The following is a 20,075-nucleotide window of genomic DNA, read 5'->3' on the forward strand; positions in this document are numbered from 1 at the left end:
ATTTAGGAGTATTGTTCATATTTAGTACTTTGTATGGATCAGAGATGCAAAACTGTCAACAGTGACCTGGCATCACAGGGAGCATAACTGGAACTCACTACTGCTCATGATTCTTCCTTTCTTTTTATTCACTATATAGGTTTGGCCTGACCGCTATTCCCTAATCTTTCCTCTCCCAAAGTGAGCATATTTTGCTTGTAACTTTTGGCATAATGATATAATAATACTGCACATGCTAAGAGAATTTGCTTTGTGATGGAATCTGAAAATGAATCCTTGTATAAAGCAAGAAATGTTTTCTTAAAATAAATAATTATTATATGTTAGGATAAATGTATTGAAATAAAGTAAACATTTTACTGACTGATTCTATACAAATAGGACTATCTTTGGTATTGGATGCTTCCAATTTCCTTCTTGACACCTTGTAATTCATTCTAAGTTGTGAGTTTTTCTCTTTCCAAGTATATTTGTTTAGTACAAATATTATCATAATAATAACAGAAGTAATAAAAATAGAACTATGATCCAGTAATCACATTACTTCTAGTAATTTACTTCCCAAATACAAAAATAGTAATTCAAAAGGATACATGTACCCCCTATGTTTATTGTAGCATTATTTACAGTAGCCAAACTATGGCAGCAACCGAAGTGTCCATCCATAGATGAATGGATAAAGAAGATGTGGTATGTATATACAATGGAATATTATTCAGCCATAAAAAGATTGAAATCTTGCCATTTGCAACAATATGGATGACGCTACAGTATAATGCTAAGCAAAATAAGTCAGAGAAAGACAAATACCATCTGATTTCCCTCATGTGGAATTTAAGAAATAAAACAATCAAGGGAAAAAAAAAGAGAGAGAGGGACAAACCAAGGAACAGACTCTTAACTATAGAGAACGAACTGAGGGTTACCAGAGGGGAAGTGGGTGGGAGGATGGGTGGAATAGATGATGGGTTTTGAAGACTAACTTAACACGATGAGCATTGAGTAATGTGTAGAATTGTTGAATCACTATATCGTACACCTGAAACTAACACTGTATGTTAACTTTACGGGAATTAAAGTAAAAAAAATTAATTTAAAAAATGGAATTGGGGCGCCTGGGTGGCCTAGCCTGTTAAGTATCTGACTCTTGTTCTCAGCTCAGGTCTTGATCTGAAGGTTGTGAGTTCAAGCCCAGTTCAAGTGCTGTGTGTGGAGCCTACTTAAAAAACAAAACCAAACAAAAACCAGAAATAGCATTAAAGAATAATCTTTAGTCTCACCAATCTTACGGAAATCATTTTGTGTTTATATTAAATTTGAAAGACAATGTGTTCTTGAAGAAAGGATACATTATTTGAATCAGTTTGACTCATAGCACCATGAGTTAGCAGCTGATTCTTAGGTGTGTTGTCTTCTTTGAAGCTTAAGTTTTTTCTTCTCTAAAACAGGGATGATAATGCCTTTGTGAGCGTAAAGCTATCCTCTAGGACTTCACATCAGTTATGATAGTTAGCTTCAACAGCAGCAAATAACTTGAAAAACCAGTTGTCTGGTAAGCCACTTATCAAATTTTTACATAATGCAATGAAAGATTTGGGGATAGGTGGGAAAATAGAAAGGTACAAGAAGAAGAAAAAAGGTGATTTAGAATGCTAATCCTTTTAATAAGCACTTGTGAACTTTTGCCGTACAAGTGATGATTATATTAGCACAATGGCAAAATTATTTGAGTGCTAGGCTGAGAATAGGGAAAACTGGAATGTAGTCCTGGTTTAATCCTCCTGTCTGTGAAGATGAATACTGTGCTAAGATAGGAAGGACATTGGCTTTGGGGTCAGCGTTATTGGGCTTCAAATTATGGTTCTATCACTGGGCAAGTTATTCAGCTTCTTTAAGTTTGTCCACTTGTCTATAGTAATACATATCCAAAGGATCAGTGTAAGGAAAGTGGCTATTTATTGTTTCTTTCTTTCTCTTATATTGGGTTTCATTTGCTTTTTTTTTTTTTTTTCTCTCCTCGTTTCTTTAGATGAATGTTAAGGCCATTGATTTGAGACCTTTACTCTTTTTTAATACAAATATTTGAAGTTCCCTCTAAGTACTATGTTAGTTGTGTCCAACAAATTTTCGTAAATTGTGTTTTTATTTTCATTCATTTCAAATGTTTAGGGCCAATTTGGCCCACTTCTGAGGCAACAGTCTTCTGAGGACTCTATTTGGTGGTCTGTATTAGGAAGATTTTCCTCTGCAGCTGATAAGAATACAGTTCTTCCCAGCTCTTTGTGGGCTCCAGGGATTGTTCTGTTTACTCCTTTCTTTCTCAGTTTTGGTAGCTTCCTCCCACACAAATGCAGATTACTACTCATCCAAGGACTTGAGTGTTCATCTCTGCATGTATCTGGAGCCCTCTGTCTTTGCAGCTCCCTTATTCCCAGTATGGTGCTTCACAAAACTTTAGCTGCCTTTGCCACTCCAACCCCTGAGCTCTGTTTCCTCAACTCATTGAGACCACTCAACTGTTGGGTTCCCCTGCCCTATTCTGAGGCCTAGAATCTCTAGATACTGAGTTGAGCTGTTTGTAGGGCTCATTGCATTTATTTCTTTCTTCTCAGCAGTTGCTGTCTTGTGCTGTGGTCCATTCTTTGAAAGATGATACTTCACACCTTTTGTTTAATTTGCTAGTTATTTAAAGCAAGAGGATAAAACTAGCCCCTGTTATTCTGTCATGGCTGGGAAATGGAAGTTCATCTTAGCATCTACTAGGTAGTTAGTGAATGCTAATTATCAAATCTAAACAAATCACTCAAAAATTCTTATTGGAGTACATTATCAAGATGGGTGATTTTATAATTGCATATTGACATTGTATAAATCTTTATGCCTTTTTTCCTTATTCTTAATCTCAGTGCAATTAGTAAACATATATAGTAGTCTGGGACTTTTTTTATTTTTTAAGCTTCGACAATCCTAGAATATTAACATGAGCCAAATTTTGTTACCAATGCTTTTGAACTTTTTTGGAAATAATGTGTTAAAAATTATATAGTTGGTCTAAATAGTATTTGCTGATAGCATTTTTAAGTATTTTTTAATGTTTTCAGTTGTTTATGGGCTTATTTTATTTTTGTGACATCTTTTAGTCAGATATTAAGCTCTAAAATCTAACTCACTGATAAAATATATAACCAAAAAAAGCTATTGGGGAGGATTCTAACAGTATATGAGATGTAACTTTGAGATGAAAGATATCCAGGTACTGATTTGAAAAATGCTACAAATGTAATACTTAATTTGTGAGGTTTTTAAACAACATTTTCTTATAATTCAGTTAAGGGATTAACTTTTAATTAGTATATAACCCTCAAATTTCTGTCTTATTCAGTGCTTTCCTCAATGATGTGCAGAAAGACATGGAAGGTATGGCTGTCAAATTTGCAAATGGCATGAAGCTTGGAATGGTTAAAATACTAATGTTTCGCCCTGGAGTCTTAAAAGAAACATGCTGAAAAGAGGAGAAAAATAGCTTAGTAGCAACATATGGCAAAAATTTGTTGACAAAACTGATTTGTTTGCCAGAAACATCAATACATCAATTACAGTGCATCACTGGAAGTGTACTGTCTAGAACAGGCTGAAGAGTGGTAGTTCCTGTTGTTACTTTCTTGTTACTGTTGTTGATATGTTTGATTTATTCAAAACAAATTTTTAAATTACATTTAGGCTTATAGAAAGGCTATATAGAAAAACTATTATAGAAAAATAGTACAGAGAGTTCTCATATACTGTTTACTCAGTTTCTTTTAATGTTAACGTTTTATATAACTGTGGTACATTTTTCATATCTAAGAAATTAACATTTTTACAATATATTAAACAAAGTACCGACTTCTTTAAGATTTCACTGGTTTTTCCACTAAGACCCTACTATATACCTTCTGCATATAGTAGTATATTCAGTGTTTGACCTCAAATTAAAGTTTAAGAACCAAGTCAAATGCCACTTTTTCTGCTACTGCCTCCCATAGTTAGAATGGCTTTCTCTGTTCTATGCAGTTATACTGTATGTTGTTTATATTCTGTTTCTTCTTATTGGATCTGTTAGTTCTTTCCAGATATTAATTACTTGGGTAGGGACTCAGTCTTATCCATCCTCTTATTTACAATGAAATGTGACCACTGTATTCAGAGTAGTGTTAAAGGAATTTAAAGTAATATGATAAGAGTAGTGGTTAAAGGATATTTTACTGTATAAGAAGAGCATAATCTCTAACCGTTTGTGACAAAGACATTAAATGTATCCTGTATGTGAAAATTATGGATAAATTTTGGAAGAATGATCTAATATAGAATTAGAGAAAAGAACAGTGGATATTTTTAACATTGTTGAAAGTTGTTGATAGGAATAAATCCATCTCTCTCACTCACATTAGGAAAACATTAGCTAATAAAGTTTGATCGGTGTAACTCTGGTCTATGTTTGAATGTCAAAATTATGGCAGTTTCCTTTGACATCTGCGTTGTTTAAAAAAATTTTTTTTTCAGTGTTTACTTATCTTTGAGAGACAGAGAGAGACAGAGCTTGAGTAGGGAAAGGGCAGAGAGAGGGGGAGACACAGAATCTGAAGCAGGTTTCAGGCTCTGAGCTGTCAGCACAGAACCTGATGTGGGGCTTGAACCCATGAGCCGTGAGATCATGACCTGAGCCGATGTCGGACGCTCAACTAACAGAGCCACCTAGGCACCCCTGACATCTTCGCTGTTTAAAGTATTTACATCAGATTTTGGAATCAGCCTTAATTGCCTTTTATACTAACATTTTGGCTTGTTCATTTTTGTAAATGTTCATTCTTCTTTTTGTTGCCCATTTTGTTTTTCACCTAGTCGAGGTTGTTTTGTTCTGGTTTGTTTTGACTTTTTACGGGAGGAGTATAGCTTAGTGGTTGAGAACTTTCTGGGACTGCATGCCTGCTATGTAACCTTGAGCAAGTTACCTAACCTTTTTGAGACTTAGTTTCCTCATCTTTAAAATAAGGATAATAATAATAATAGTAGCTACCTCCTTGGGTCATTGCATAGATTAACTGATTTAGAATACTGAAAGGGCATAGTACCTGACACAGTGTTGAGTGCTAAGGCTCAACAAATGTTAACTGCTTGCTGTTACTGCAATTAATTAGTTAATTTACAACTTCAGATACTAACAAAACAACTCACCCTTCTCTTTCTCCTTCTTTTATTTTTTACTCTTGCAAAGAGAAGGATGTACTGCTGCCTTGCTTTCAACATTTCTGTTGACATTATAACTACATATGCTCTTCTTAATTTTACTATTTATGTAGCTTAACATCAGTGCAAGCTGAAGGGAAGGAAAGTTAAGGCTCTTTTCAGCCTGACGCAATCTTTTAAACAAAACCACTTTATCAAATTCTCTATGATTTTATTAATCAGTATAATTTATCAACAAAAGTGATGTTTTCATAATTTTTATCCTGAAATACTGTAGTTCTAAATACCTCCTGAAGCATTCAAGCAAAATTACATTCGGTATAATTTTTATGTTTAGATGATTTTGAATATTCTAGTTAAAAAGTGGTAACCCAAACTACTTTGGAAAACTGCTTGGCAGGATTTACCAAAGCTTGATATGCTCTGATCCAGCTTGATAGCCTATGGTTCTACTTTTATGTACATACTTAACAGATGTGCACCTGTGTTAGTGTCCGTGGAATGTTTGTAACAGCTCCTAACTGGAAATTCCCCGAATGCTCATCAGCAGTAGAATAGATGTTGGCATCGTCACACAATGTAACATTGTATAGAAATGGCAGCGAAAGATCTGCCAAGTGTCTCAACAGTGTGGTTGCTCAGCAGTAGGGATGAATCTCACAAGTACAGCATTGAGAGAAAGAAGTCTAAAAGACCACTTACTATACTGTATGGTTCTGTTTATCTCCAGTATAAAATTAGGCAAAAAATCAAGCTGTTAGACTATGTGGTGACATTAGGAATGGGGTTTGAGGACTAGTGACTGGCAGGGAGGATGAAGGGAACTTTCGGAGTTCTATTTCCTGATACATGTGTGTTCAGTTAGTGAAAATTCATCAAACTGGAAAATTATATTTGGTGCACTTTGCTTTATGTATAGTCATAAAAGATTTCAAAAGAAATCAGCATATTTATATGTAGTGAGCCTACTGCATTATACATTTGATGATACTGAGGTGCCAGTCTGCATGCACAATTTTTGTCCAGCATTGTTTAAACATCAGGCAATTACAACAAAGAGAGAATAGATGGACATCTAGTTCCTAAGTCTTGTAGGCACTGGTAGTTTTCTTGAATATCCTACATATTGGCATAAAGTGCCACTGTCAGAAGGTAGAAATGAGGAGGATCTTTAATTACAGAGCAAGCATCGGTTTTTGTTTTTTCTTAAATGTTTATTTTTGACAGAGAGTGACAGAGCATGAGTGGGGGAGGGGCAGAGAGACTCTGAATTAGGCTCCATGCTCTGAGCTATCAGCACAGAGCCTCATGCAGGGCTTGAACTCACAGACCGCGAGATCATGACCTGAGCCAAACTTGGAGGCTTAACTGACTGAGCCACCCAGGCGCCCCCTCCCCTTTTATTTTAACGTTTATTTATATTTGAGACAGAGAGCGAAAGAGTGAGCACAAGCAGGGGAGGGGCGGAGAGAAGACACAGAATCCGAAGAAGGCTCCAGGCTATGAGCTGTCAGCACAGAGCCTGATGCAGGGCTTGAACCCATGAACTGTGAGATCATGACCTGAGCTGAACTTGGATGCTTAATGGTCTGAACCACCTAGGTACCCCGCAAGCATCTTTTTAATAAGAAAAGATTGGCCCAGGGAGGTGACACTAGGCATGTGGACCTGGCTTAAAGCAGCACCTTGTTTGATATTCTTATTCAAGAGCCTAGAGAGTTGTGCCAAATCAATTGACAAAGCCCGTTATACTACCTTGTATACTTTGTGGATGATACAAACTAAGTTTGCGTTTAGTTTTAAGTGACTCATATCTCAGGGAAGAATAGGAATTAATAGCAAGTTATTCTTTTAGCATAGTCCACAGGAAAGATAATGTTTAATAATTTAAGGAAAAAACCTATTTTTTAAGGCTTTACTCAATTTTCTGTTAATGCAACTAGATTGTTTTTTGGGCTTTTGGCTCATGTGTATTTGATTTTTATAAATTTTCTTATGTTTAAAAATAATACATTTGCCATAACAGATATAACAATATAGAAGTTATAAAAAACAAAAACCCTTTTCTAGTTTCACTTGTAGATCTTTTTTTGTGTGTATCTGTACTTACCATAAATTCATTGATTCTAAGATGCATTTATTTTATTAACCCCTTGTTTTAGCATCTCTGAAATTGGAATGTGTCTTTCAATTGCTGTCCACTAGGTGGCAATCATGATGGAATTGACATCACCAGACACAGGAAATTTGGCCTTAACTGTTCATACTGTCTTCACTTTCGTTGAGTTATATGCCTTGCTCGTACTACATGGGTTGAGTTTAATTGCTGTTCTAAGTGTCTTGAAAAGAATTGCATTATGTGATTTTTCATTAAAGCAAGAAGTTACTGTTTGTGCAGACAGGCACAGAAAAGCAGCAGGGTGTAAATTTAACATGATTGAAGCAAATACTCATTGCTAGAAGGATAACCGCAGTTCTGTTTCCCTGCAAAGTAAAAACCAAGTGCTCTATGGAATCCAGAAGGCAAACTATTTTATGAATAAATGAAGGTATGCTGCATTTTATTCCTGAAACATTTGCAAAAACATTCCCCTTTACAAGCCAGTCCACGCAACTTTCGGCCGGAGAAATTGCCATGTCCTGTGGAATAGGTGGATGGTGTGAGCCCTTCACATACCATTTGGACTATTGTTAAAGAAACTGTGTCATAGCTTTAATTGCTTACTTTTTTATAAATTCATTGAATTCTGTTATCTGTTTATGTGTTTATTCAGTTATTACATCCGTTGAGATAGCCATTTGATTTTTATGTTCTAATCTGTTAATGTAACATTTCATGTTATTTTCTGATGTCAAACCATCCTGTATTTCTGGGAAAGCAACTTGCTATTTTCTTTTTAAATTAATAGTTATCTTGTGGACACCTTCTCAATTTAGTGTGCATAGATTTACCTCATTCTTTTTAATGGCTGCATTATTTTTCTATTGTATATATGTTTTTAAATGGCTACCTTATTGACGTGCATGATTTCCAGCCTTTACTGTTAAACACGGCATAGCATGGAGCATCTTTCTACATACACCTTTATATACTCAGGCTAGTATTTCTATAGAACAAAATTCCCAGAAATGCTGTGCATTTTCATTGCTTGATAACATGAAAGAAGTGTAAAAGTTAATTTTAAAAAAGTATTTACTTGGTTTAGAAATGTCAGTCATCATTGGAAAATACACCAACATGATAACAGTGGTTGTCTTTGGGGTGATAGGCTTATGTGTGATCAAAAAGAGAACTTTAATAGTAGAAATGGAACTTACTTTAAAAAACTAAATGCTTATGAAATCAAATACTACTTTAGAAGTCCTTGGATTGTGAATATTTGGAGGGTAGGAATTGTCACAGCTCCCAGATAACTCATCTAGCATAATGCAAAATACATGAAACATATTTAAAAGATATTTGTAGAAGTTAAGTTGTATTTAATTCTTGAGTTTAACAAAGAAAAAACTTCTTGCCAATTCTTTTACAGGGTTTTTTGATTAATTCAAAACCAGAGAATGCCTGTGAACCCATAGTGCCTCCACCATTAAAAGATAATTCATCTGGCACTTTCATCGTGTTAATTAGAAGACTTGATTGTAATTTTGATGTAAAGGTAATGTTTGCTTTTTTCATTTTTTTGTTACTGTTTTTTTAGTTTATCTACCTTGAATTCTCCCTTGTTTCAGAAAGGCTTTAAGAGAGTTGACACAAGTCATCCAGCTTAAAAAAAGTGAGGACAAAAGCAAAACGAAGGTGAAGTTGGTGAAGGCAAGCAAGAGAGGAGCAGGTTAAGTCTCATTCATCTACTACAGAATTGACCTTTAAGCTTTTAACAGCCAGTACAGAGAGGGAGACAGCGTCGGTTTCACGATTCACAGTTTTAATAAGGTTGTAAACAAAATTGACTAGGATAAAAGTGATTGTTATTGGTTCTAAGAATTTGCAGGTAGAAGTTGGGAATCTTGAACTGTGGCTTAATAGTGGAATCTTGCTTGATCTAATCTAGGAATGGAAACGTTAACCTTCAGTTTTATGCCTTTACTCTTCCATTATCAATATTACATGTATATATTTGTATTTATGTTGACATCGGGATTTCTCTTCTGTAACAAGCTGATTCCGTCACCTGTACGCAGTTTGTCTCCCTGGAGCGGGTTAAGTCAGATAAGTAAAACAAAGTTTGCCATAGGACATCCCTCACTATCGTCAGTGCTGCTCTAAAGGTGTGGTTTTTTTAATGCTTTTAATACTGTCTTTACAAATCTGGTTTGGTATGGCCTTGGCAAAAGAAACACATTGAGGCCTGTATAAAATAAGCCTTGATGTTACTTTTACTGATCTACCTCAGACCTGAGTGTCATGTAGTTTCTTGCGTGTATCTTCGAGAATACACATGGGATATTACTTCATGTATTTGACATAGCTTGATCTTAGATGATTTATTCAGCGGGAACAGACTCCTGATGTGCCTGAATTTTGTCTCTGCTTCTTGCATTTCATGAAAGAAATGACACCTCTATAATAAACTTATTAAAGGAATAAAATAATAACTCCAGAAGGGTTTGGAAATGTAGAGCACATTGGAAATGATAGGTGTTGTTACTACTGTATATCGGTTCCAAACTGAAACTCTTAATTGTCTTTAGATGCGAAGTAAATTAGAGTCGAAGTCAAATGATTTCTTGCTCTTCAGAGTTATATCTTTTTTTTATAATAGTTTGAATTTAAGCCATTTTAAGATTTGACCCAGAACTAAATCGTAATAATTGCAGACTGTTCCAACAAAAAGGAAATATTATTGTAATATTTCATTAATTTCTTGCCAGTAAATTAAAAGTAAACCAAAATTTGCTGATTCTAAGGTTTATTGCATTATTATGCTATGTAATTTTTGGTTCAGTCCAGTCTTTATTAACTAGAAACTATAATACTTTTTTTTTTTTTTTTTAAGAACATTTTTAGTTCGGGATGGGAAGTGGTTCACTGCAAAATTTAGGAAAATACTGTCATTGAATGTTTATTTTTGATGGTAGAAACACAACTCAGGGATGCATATGTGGTAGAGTTATTAGTCCTCTTGCCCCTTTAGCAGATCCTCATCATGAGTCTGAATGCTGCTAATGGAGTTTTAGGATTAGCTGGATTTCAGCTCCTCTCTTCCTGCTTCCTGCCTTGAATTTTATTCTGCAACCATACCACCTCCTTGAAGTCTCTTGACTTGTCATACAATGCTAACTACACCTTTGTGCCTAATTATACATACTATTTTCTCTGTTCAAGATCTCTGGCCAAGATGACGTTTAAGTGCTAGCTGAGGATGTTATCTTTCCTGGAAGGCTTACTTTTCTTTGTGCCCTCTCTGGCAGAATGAATCATTCCAGCCCAATGTGCCACTCTTCCACTTTGTAAATAGCTCCCTTACTCTTTATTCACATTATTATTTTTTATTATATATATTTCATTTATGTGAGCTTACCGTGTTTAGAGTTCACATATAGTTACCTAATTTGTATCGGAGTGCATAGTAGATGAGCAATAAAGTTTTGTTAAACTGTGTAGTGTAGTGGTAAGGCTTCTGCTTAGGTGTATAATGCATTTTTAAAAAACACGTACATGTAAAAATGTTTAAATTGATTCTCATCTTAGAAAAATATTAAAAATTTTTTCATTATACCTCACCATGTAGACATAGTTTTAATGAATAAGGTCCTAGTTTATTGTACAAGTTTTTTTTTTAACTCTCTTATCTTTTCTTCACAAATAAACAACAGAGTATTTATTATAGCCATTTAAAGCTAATGACTCCTTATTCATGTTGTTCCTAATGGTTTCTGTCTTGTCTTAGTTATGAAAAATATGAGGCCTCGAGGGTGCCTGGGTGTTAAGACACACAGTTAAGTGTGTCTGACTTTGGCTCAGGTTATGATCTCAAGATTCGTGAATCCGAGCCCCACATTGGGCTCTGTGCTCACAGTGTGGAACCAGCTTGGGATTCTCTCTCTCCCTCTCTTTTTCTGTCTCTCTCTCCCTCCCCAAATAAATAAATAAATAAATAAACTTAACAACAACAACAAAAATATGAGACCTCAGTTTACAGGATAGACACATTGATTTTAATTAAAGTCTGGAAACAGACTGCATACATTTGAATACACCCCCCCCTTTTTTTCTCATTTGAAATAACTTTATTCTGATTTTAAACAAAAAGGAATGGGAATGACAGTGACAAATGAGATTTCACCACTGGATACTGTGATGTGACTACAGCAGTCTTTTATTTGAAATTCAGGAAACAACTGCATTCCAAAACAGATAAATATGCAGGTTCAAAATATGAAGGTGTTTTTTAAACTGCCGCATTCACTCCGAAGCCCATTCATTTCCTTCAGCATCCCAGAGATGAAGCATATGTTCTGCTCAGCTGTACAATAAAGTGGCAACACCCTGCACCACTGACGTCACAGGGCAGGTGCCTATGAAACCAGACTGCCGATGCTGGGGTCCAGCTGCACTTTCTCATACGTCATCATCCTCACCTGGGAGAGAAGTTTGACAAACTCCAAGTTAGGGTCTCTGATTACTTTTCCAGAAACCCAGAGGAAGGGCTTTTCAAAGTTGTAGTTACCTTTTGGCAGAAATGTCACAGTGCTGAAGGTTCTTCTTTCAGTGGAAGACAATAGATTTTGCCTTAACTTTCCTGTCCATAATGTCCACTTTGTTGCCACATAGCACAATGCGGATGTTTTCACATACTCGTACCAGACCTCTATGCCAGTTAGGCACATTCTTGTAAGTAACCCTTGATGTTACATCAGACATTGTGATGGCACACCGAGGTTGGATGTAATAGCCATCTCTCAGCCTACCAAATTTCTCCTGACTAGCCATATCCCATACCTTGAACTTTTAATAGGTCCTCTGTTGGTATGGAACACGAGGGGATGGACCTCAACACCCAAGGTGGCTATGTACTGCTCACATTCGCCCATCAGGTGATGTTTCACGAACATCATTTTTCCTTTGCCACCATCGCCAGCCAATTCAAGTTTGGACTGGACTTGGAATTCTTCTTGGGCAGCCATTGTGCTATTACTTCCAGAAGCGTCTCCAGCCCATCTGACCTGGATGCTATTTTTTATTGCTCATTTATTGCTCACTGTTTTACTTCTGTGTGCCTCAGTTCCTTTATCTGTAAAATAGGAATTATAATGTTCCCTACATCATAGGATTGTTATGAAGATCAAATGAAATAATCAATGTGAAATGCTTATCAGTTAGTGCCTTGCACAGAGTAAATAAGCAACAGGAATTAGCCATTGATGTTTTACACTTTCTACCATTGGTGTAAAACAGAATAAGGATAAAGATGTCAAAGATGCTAACTGTATTAGGCCTCGAAGTTTTTCACAGCTTGCTGTTTGCAAGCTGGAGAACTAGGACAACCAGTGGTATAATTCAGTGTGAGTTCCAAGGCCTCAGAACCAAGGGAGCCAATGGTGTAAAGTCCTGGAATCAAAAGGTCCAAGAACCAAGAGCTCTGATGTCTGAAGGCTGGAGAAGGTGGATATCAGGAAGAGAGAGAGGATTTGCCTTCCCTTTACCTTTTCATCTGTTTGGGCACTCAACAAATTGGATAATGCCCACACACGTTGATAAGAGTGGTGGATCTTTTTTTACTTAGTCTACTGAATCAAACGCTAATCTCTTTCAGAAACCCCTGCACAGACATACTCCAAAATACTGTTTTACGAGCTCTCTGGCAAGTCTTTGCCCCATCTAGTTGACACATAAAACTAAACATCACACTGACCTTTCAGAAACTAAATTATTAGCTGATAAGTTACACTGTGATGCAGTAACTCAGTGACAGTTGATTGTGAAACTTCTAATATGGTTTATAAAGGACAGTTTAGTCATGCCAGCATGTAATGTATAAAATATAAGTTTCATAAGAAATATGCATCACCTGTCAAGGTAGTGTTAAATAGATAAGGATAAAGCCATCACACTTACTGGAAAAATAACTGGAATGTCATCCCAAAGAGCATTTCCTTTCTAAGGGTGGTCATTGGTTGATAGGCTATTAGCTCTATTAGCTATAATCTTCTGATCAAAAATCTTTGCCTGTGTTTTCTAGGCTTCCCAATTGATGGTTATATATCGTTTTTTATTAGGTATGTTATAGAGCCTAATCACTTAGAATGTATGTTCTAGTACTTTTCTGAATTGAAAATAAATAGCTCTTTGTATAAAATAGGGGTTCATTCATATATATCCACAATTTTGTATGAATACATTGACTTAAGAAAATAGAAAAATAACTCACCTCCTTATTCCTGATGTAGCATTCTGGAACCAAGTACTGGAAGTGCTTAATTCAGCCCCATACAGAATGCTGGAATTGATAGTAGCTGCAAGGTTATATTTTTTGTCACGCCACTTATCAGAAATGATACCCAGATTATCACAGACAAATGAGAATGAGCTATATCTTACAAAGCTTTCCTCGGAGGAACCTTTTCTATTGTAGATAGCAGAAGTGAAAGAAGTAGTAAAATTTCATCAGGATCTTTTAGTAATTGTGGTGGTGGTAATCTTGGTACTGTGGGTACACTAGGGTTTACGTTTTGGAATGCTTCAGATTTTTTTTGAAGATGAGTATTGTACTATAAGAAACCTAGATTTACTTCTTCCTTAGAAGTCAGTGATAAAGTGAATTAAAATTAAAAAAAAAAAATTACAATTAAAAGAACAAAACTACAATTAAAAAAAAAAAAAAAAAGGTTTTTTTCTATACAAACGATCCCCAGTGCTTTGTGACTCAGAGATAGCCGATAAGAATGCAGAAATGCAGTTAACAATTTTTGGAAGGTAGCAAATTACATTATTTGTCACATTCTAAATTAAAGAGAGCACTGTTTTAATTTTTTGTCTTCTGTTGAGAGAAGCACATCCGAGCCTTTAAATTTGTCTTGCTCTAAAGAAGTGCAGCAAAACCTGTACTCAGAATTAGTATTTGGATATGTGAAATATCCAGAGTGCTAGTAACAACGGTTGATTACCCGCCAGCTGCTTATTCTGAAAACAATCACTTTTACTCACACTGACAAAAACTGTATGCTCTGAAAGATACAGCTCTTTAAAGGAAAAGCAAAACAATGTTATTTTGTTTATCTTTGTACAATGCTGTTCTTTACTGTGACAAAATGTAATTGTTTGGAAATGCTAGTTTTTTGGTGAGTATTTGAAGTTAAAAAACATTGATGGCTCTGGTAAATAAATTAAGGCGTTATTAAATCGTTTAATTAGAAAAATGACTTTGTAAAGTCCTGAGGCAGAGAGTTCTCAGAAGACTTGAATTGGCATCCCAGTGGAAAATATGACTTAAAAAAAAAAAAAAGAAAATATGACTTTTTTTTAATTTGTAAAAACATCTGGTTATTTCAAGAACATTAAAATAATCACATAAAACAGAAATTTTCAGAATGACACAAATTTCTGTGTTTATAGCCAAATAAAGATTAGTTATCAGAAGTCTGTTCATTGTCCTGGAGGTCCTAGATATTTTCATCATGTGGTTTTAATACTAAGTCAGCAATTTCTTCAAATAGTTATTTAATTTAATTTTTTTTTATTATATGAAATTTATTGTCAAATTAGTTTCCATACAACACCCAGTGCTCATCCCAAAAGATGCTCCCTTCAATGCCCATCACCTACCCTCTCCTCCCTCCCACCCCCCCTCCCTCCCACCCCCCATCAACCCTCAGTTTGTTCTTAGTTTTTAAGAGTCTCTTATACTTTGGCTCTCTCCCACTCTAACCTCTTTTTTTTTTCCTTCCCCTCCCCCATGGGTTTCTGTTAAGTTTCTCAGGATCCACATAAGAGTGAAAACATATGGTATCTGTCTTTCTCTGTATGGCTTATTTCACTTAGCATCACACTCTCCAGTTCCATCCACGTTGCTACAAAGGGCCATATTTCATTCTTTCTCATTGCCACGTAGTACTCCATTGTGTATATAAACCACAATTTCTTTATCCGTTCATCAGTGGATGGACATTTAGGCTCTATCCATAATTTGGCTATTGTTGAGAGTGCTGCTATAAACATTGGGGTACAAGTGCCCCTATGCATCAGTACTCCTCTATCCCTTGGGTCAATTCCTAGCAGTGCTATTGCTGGGTCATAGGGTAGGTCTATCAAATAATTATTTTAATTGAACTCTAGACAAGCTTGGTAAACAGATATGGTGCAATGCATGTACTTCTGAATTTTATTACCATTTTATGCTCTAATGATTATTTTTTTTCCAATATATGAAATTTATTGTCAAATTGGTTTCCATACAACACCCAGTGCTCATCCCAAAAGGTGCCCTCCTCAGTACCCATCACCCACCCTCCCCTCCCTCCCACCCCCCATCAACCCTCAGTTTGTTCTCAGTTTTTAACAGTCTCTTATGCTTTGGCTCTCTCCCACTCTAACCTCTTTTTTTTTTTTTTTTTTTTTTCCTTCACCTCCCCCATGGGTTTCTGTTAAGTTTCTCAAGATCCACATAAGAGCGAAACCATATGGTATCTGTCTTTCTCTGTATGGCTTATTTCACTTAGCATCACACTCTCCAGTTCCATCCACGTTGCTACAAAAGGCCATATTTCATTCTTTCTCATTGCCATGTAGTATTCCATTGTGTATATAAACCACAATTTCTTTATCCATTCATCAATTGATGGACATTTAGGCTCTTTCCACAATTTGGCTATTGTTGAGAGTGCTGCTGTAAACATTGGGGTACAAGTGCCCCTATGCATCAGCACTCCTGTGTCCCTTGGATAAATTCCTAACAGTGCTATTGCTGGGTCATAGGGTAGGTCTATTTTTAATTTTCTGAGGAACCTCCACACTGCTTTCCAGAGCGGCTGCACCAATTTGCATTCCCACCAACAGTGCAAGAGGGTTCCCGTTTCTCCACATCCTCTCCAGCATCTATAGTCTCCTGATTTGTTCATTTTGGCCACTCTGACTGGCGTGAGGTGATACCTGAGTGTGGTTTTGATTTGTATTTCCCTGATAAAGAGCGACGTTGAGCATCTTTTCATGTGCCTGTTGGCCATCCGGATGTCTTCTTTAGAGAAGTGTCTATTCATGTTTTCTGCCCATTTCTTCACTGGGTTATTTGTTTTTCGGGTGTGGAGTTTGGTGAGCTCTTTATAGATTTTGGATACTAGCCCTTTGTCCGATATGTCCTTTGCAAATATCTTTTCCCATTCCGTTGGTTGCCTTCTAGTTTTGTTGGTTGTTTCCTTTGCAGTGCAGAGCTTTTTATCTTCATAAGGTCCCAATAGTTCATTTTTGCTTTTAATTCCCTTGCCTTTGGGGATGTGTCGAGTAAGAGATTGCTACGGCTGAGGTCAGAGAGGTCTTTTCCTGCTTTCTCCTCTAGGGTTTTGATGGTTTCCTGTCTCACATTCAGGTCCTTTATCCATTTTGAATTTATTTTTGTGAATGGTGTGAGAAAGTGGTCTAGTTTCAACCTTCTGCATGTTGCTGTCCAGTTCTGCCAGCACCATTTGTTAAAGAGACTGTCTTTTTTCCATTGGATGTTCTTTCCTGCTTTGTCAAAGATGAGTTGGCCATACATTTGTGGGTCTAGTTCTGGGGTTTCTATTCTATTCCATTGGTCTATGTGTCTGTTTTTGTGCCAACCAATGATTATTTTTGAACAATGCAGCTACAAAGCCGTATAGGCCAGTGTTCATGAAACTGAAAGAACTTAGTTACTCCCTCTATGTTTTGTTTTTTTGTTTTTTTTTTCCTGACATGGATCAAGTTGCGTTAGGGTTGTAGATGATAAGGATACGTTGGTACTCATCTTCTGTTGGAATGTGACTTGTATAAAACTTAGGTGTCATGCAAACCCCCTTGACCTGACTCCTGCCTTTATCTCAAGTCACATCTGTACTTTGCCTGCCCTATTACCTTACTCTTCAATAGTTCACAAGTCCGTATATGTGTTGAGCAGTCTCTCCCTTTCTGTCTGGTTTTTACTGTGTCCTTTATCTGGATTACCTTCTCTCTGTTTGTCTGTCTGGACAGCCTGACTTTATTTTAGCTCTAAGATATGAAGTAACCTGAAACCTTTCCCAATTTTCTCTAAGGTTGAATAGATCACTTCTTCTTCAATATATTACTTAATCCCATTTAATCACTGTTTCTTTTATAGATTTAATCTTTGTGAGGGATTAGATAATGTTTTAGGTTCTGTAGTTTTAGTGTCTAATACATTGTATGGCACTTCATGGATGCTCAGTAAGTATTTGCTGAATGAACTAATTTAGAACACTTTAAGGGCTTATACTTTAATGTATACTTTAAATGTATTAAATGTATTAAAGAATAAACAGTATTATTGGAACCTTCTATTGGCTCCATGTTCACTTCACTTAATGTTCTTGGAAATATTTCTAAATCTAGATACTCATTTATCCCATAAACATTTTTCTCGAGATCCCCATGTTTTCTGAAAAATTAAAAAAAAAAATTACCACTAACATTTTTAGGTTATTTGGATGATCTTGTAATAAACAGACATACCATTTTTTGGATGAAATTTTGTTATAAAATAATCCTCTAGTCTTCCTTTCTAGGTTTACCTTTCATTACCTTTTTCAGGACTCCAGGCTGATATATTACATGGGATTCCCACAATTTCACTTAAAAGAAAAAAAAAAATTTTAACGTTTATTCATTTCTGAGAGACAGAGACAGAGCACAAGTGGGGGAGGGGCAGTGAGAGAGGGAGACAGAATCAGAAGCAGGCTCCAGGCTCCGAGCTGTCAGCACAGAGCCTGACGCGAGGCTCCAACTCACAAACCGGCAGATCATGTCCTGAGCCAAAGTCCGATGCTTAACCGGCTGAGCTACCCAGGCACCCCCACAATTTCACTTTTATTTCTGTAGTACCGAGTAGATATGACCTTGAGTAGAAATTAAACAAAATTATCTCCAAGTTGCTTCATATTATTATTTAATTTTTTCCTACTCTTTTCTATTTTCCTACAAAGTAACTTATAGCATTTGTTATTAATGTACTTCAGAATCATGTTTAACAGACTCTACAAAAGGAATGTTTTCAAGGATATTTGGGGTATGGAAACATTTTTACCTATATATGGTTCAAACAGCTTTGTGTGTTCATTAAATTATTCATTTGTTTCCTCTACCCTTTAATTGATAAAAATATCTGCATTTTAATAATTAGTTTCCTTTATATACATTTATATTTCCTTTATAACATTTACACAGTATTAAAACAATAAAATATTCTTCTTTTACCAGGGAAGTAATATTCAGTGAAAGAAAACTGAAAAATAGCAAATTACATTTACTTTACCCTAACCTAATGAAACATGTAATGCCCATTACTTTATTTACAAATCTCTTCCCCACACATTCTTTTGCTTCCAAGTCAAGATAATCAGATTATTCAGATACACAAGTCTGTCTAGATAGGGAGGAAAGCTGGGATCTAGAGGAAGAGAGCAAGATGGATTATATCCATGAACTCCTCTTAATGAGAGTGAAACATCATCAGAGCCCTAGTACCGCCTTCTGTGGAGTAGCTTTTCCCAACATGACGGTGTAGTGATCCTAAAATAACGTGTGGGAAAAAATGGGGTTGGAATGGGACTTGATCTTGGCGGGATTGCTTGCTACGGTTCTGGATCTTATTTCAACTATTGATCGTTCCCTGCTGTAACATCTCTAGGCATTTTTATTCTATAGGTAGAATTAAGTTTTTACATTCTCATCTGGAGCCACTGGTGCTGCTCCATTCTCATCTGCATTGCTTTGATCATTTGAGAAGGAGATTCTGCTTCTTAATTTCTTCTTACTTCTTTAGATGAAAAAGGAAGGTCATGGTCGAGTTTCGAGAACTATCTCTATTCTCTATGTCTCCCATTAATTTCTTTACCTCATCTCTTTCCCTTTTAGAGAAAAGAATTTTTTCTCCTGTGTTAGACATCTAAGTTGAGAGAAAGAGTAGTTTGTACCAGGCTGATGGTTGAGTTATTGTTGCTTTGTGTTGGCAATTCTAAAAGAAAAGAAAACGAGTTTTCCAGAGAATTTTTTCAGTTGGCACTTGGAAGCAGAGTTAGACTACGTTTTCTGCATTTTCTACATTTTCCTTAGAGGTCTCATGGAGGTTGGATCATAAAGTGAAGCTCGAATTGTTTCAGATTACGCTAGAATTGCCAACACCCTGGGTCTAGCCAGCATGGTCGGAAGAGGCCAGGTTCCAGAACCACCGAGGATGTGTGTTAGAAATTGTTTTCTTTTTTTGTTTTGACTTTTTACCTTTTTGTGTTCTGAAACTAGCATACACAGAAAAAGAATTCATAACGTATGTATGCATACATAGTGTGCTATGATAATGAATATCTGAGTACTCCCTACTCAAGTTTGAGAGAGAAATGTTACTTACTGATGTTAATTAATGTTAATTAATCAAACTTAATTAAAGGCTCCACGGTAATTTTTTTGTTTTTTAGGTTTTATTTCATCTCCCGATCATATTAACTCATACTGATATCTGATCTTCATGAGGGAGCTTCCTGTTTGGAATATTTTTTATAGTAATTTCAAATGTTTTAATAAAGTGATGTTAAGTGTACCACAAAGTGATTGCTTGTTAAAGCTGCTCATTTTCTGTCTTGTATTTGAAAAAGCTTGTGATGAAAACAGTTCTTTGCTAAGGCCAGACCAAACCCCCAAAGTACTGTGCGTTTCTTTTTTCTTTACT

General features: G+C 36.0%; 1 protein-coding gene and 1 pseudogene across 6 annotated transcripts in view; one reads left to right on the plus strand and one right to left on the minus strand.

Annotated features, from left to right (window-relative positions):
• Positions 1 to 20,075, plus strand: part of RNF13 (ring finger protein 13) — a 160,798-nt gene that overhangs the window by 54,824 nt on the left and 85,899 nt on the right. For 4 of the 6 annotated variants that reach the window (XM_086674518.1, XM_025913353.2, XM_086674519.1 and 1 more), the window contains one exon: positions 8,757 to 8,882. The exons of the other annotated variants lie outside the window; for them this stretch is intronic. In XM_086674518.1, coding sequence (XP_086530644.1) covers positions 8,757 to 8,882 — 126 coding nt within the window. Of the gene's footprint in view, positions 1 to 8,756; positions 8,883 to 20,075 lie in introns of those variants that run through there. 6 annotated transcript variants of the gene reach the window in all.
• Positions 11,327 to 12,410, minus strand: LOC112849380 (GTP-binding nuclear protein Ran pseudogene; annotated as a pseudogene).

This window comes from Puma concolor, chromosome C2 (genome assembly GCF_028749965.1).
Source record: "Puma concolor isolate L17-30 chromosome C2, mPumCon1.1.hap2, whole genome shotgun sequence".
NCBI classification, from domain to species: Eukaryota; Metazoa; Chordata; class Mammalia; order Carnivora; family Felidae; genus Puma; species Puma concolor.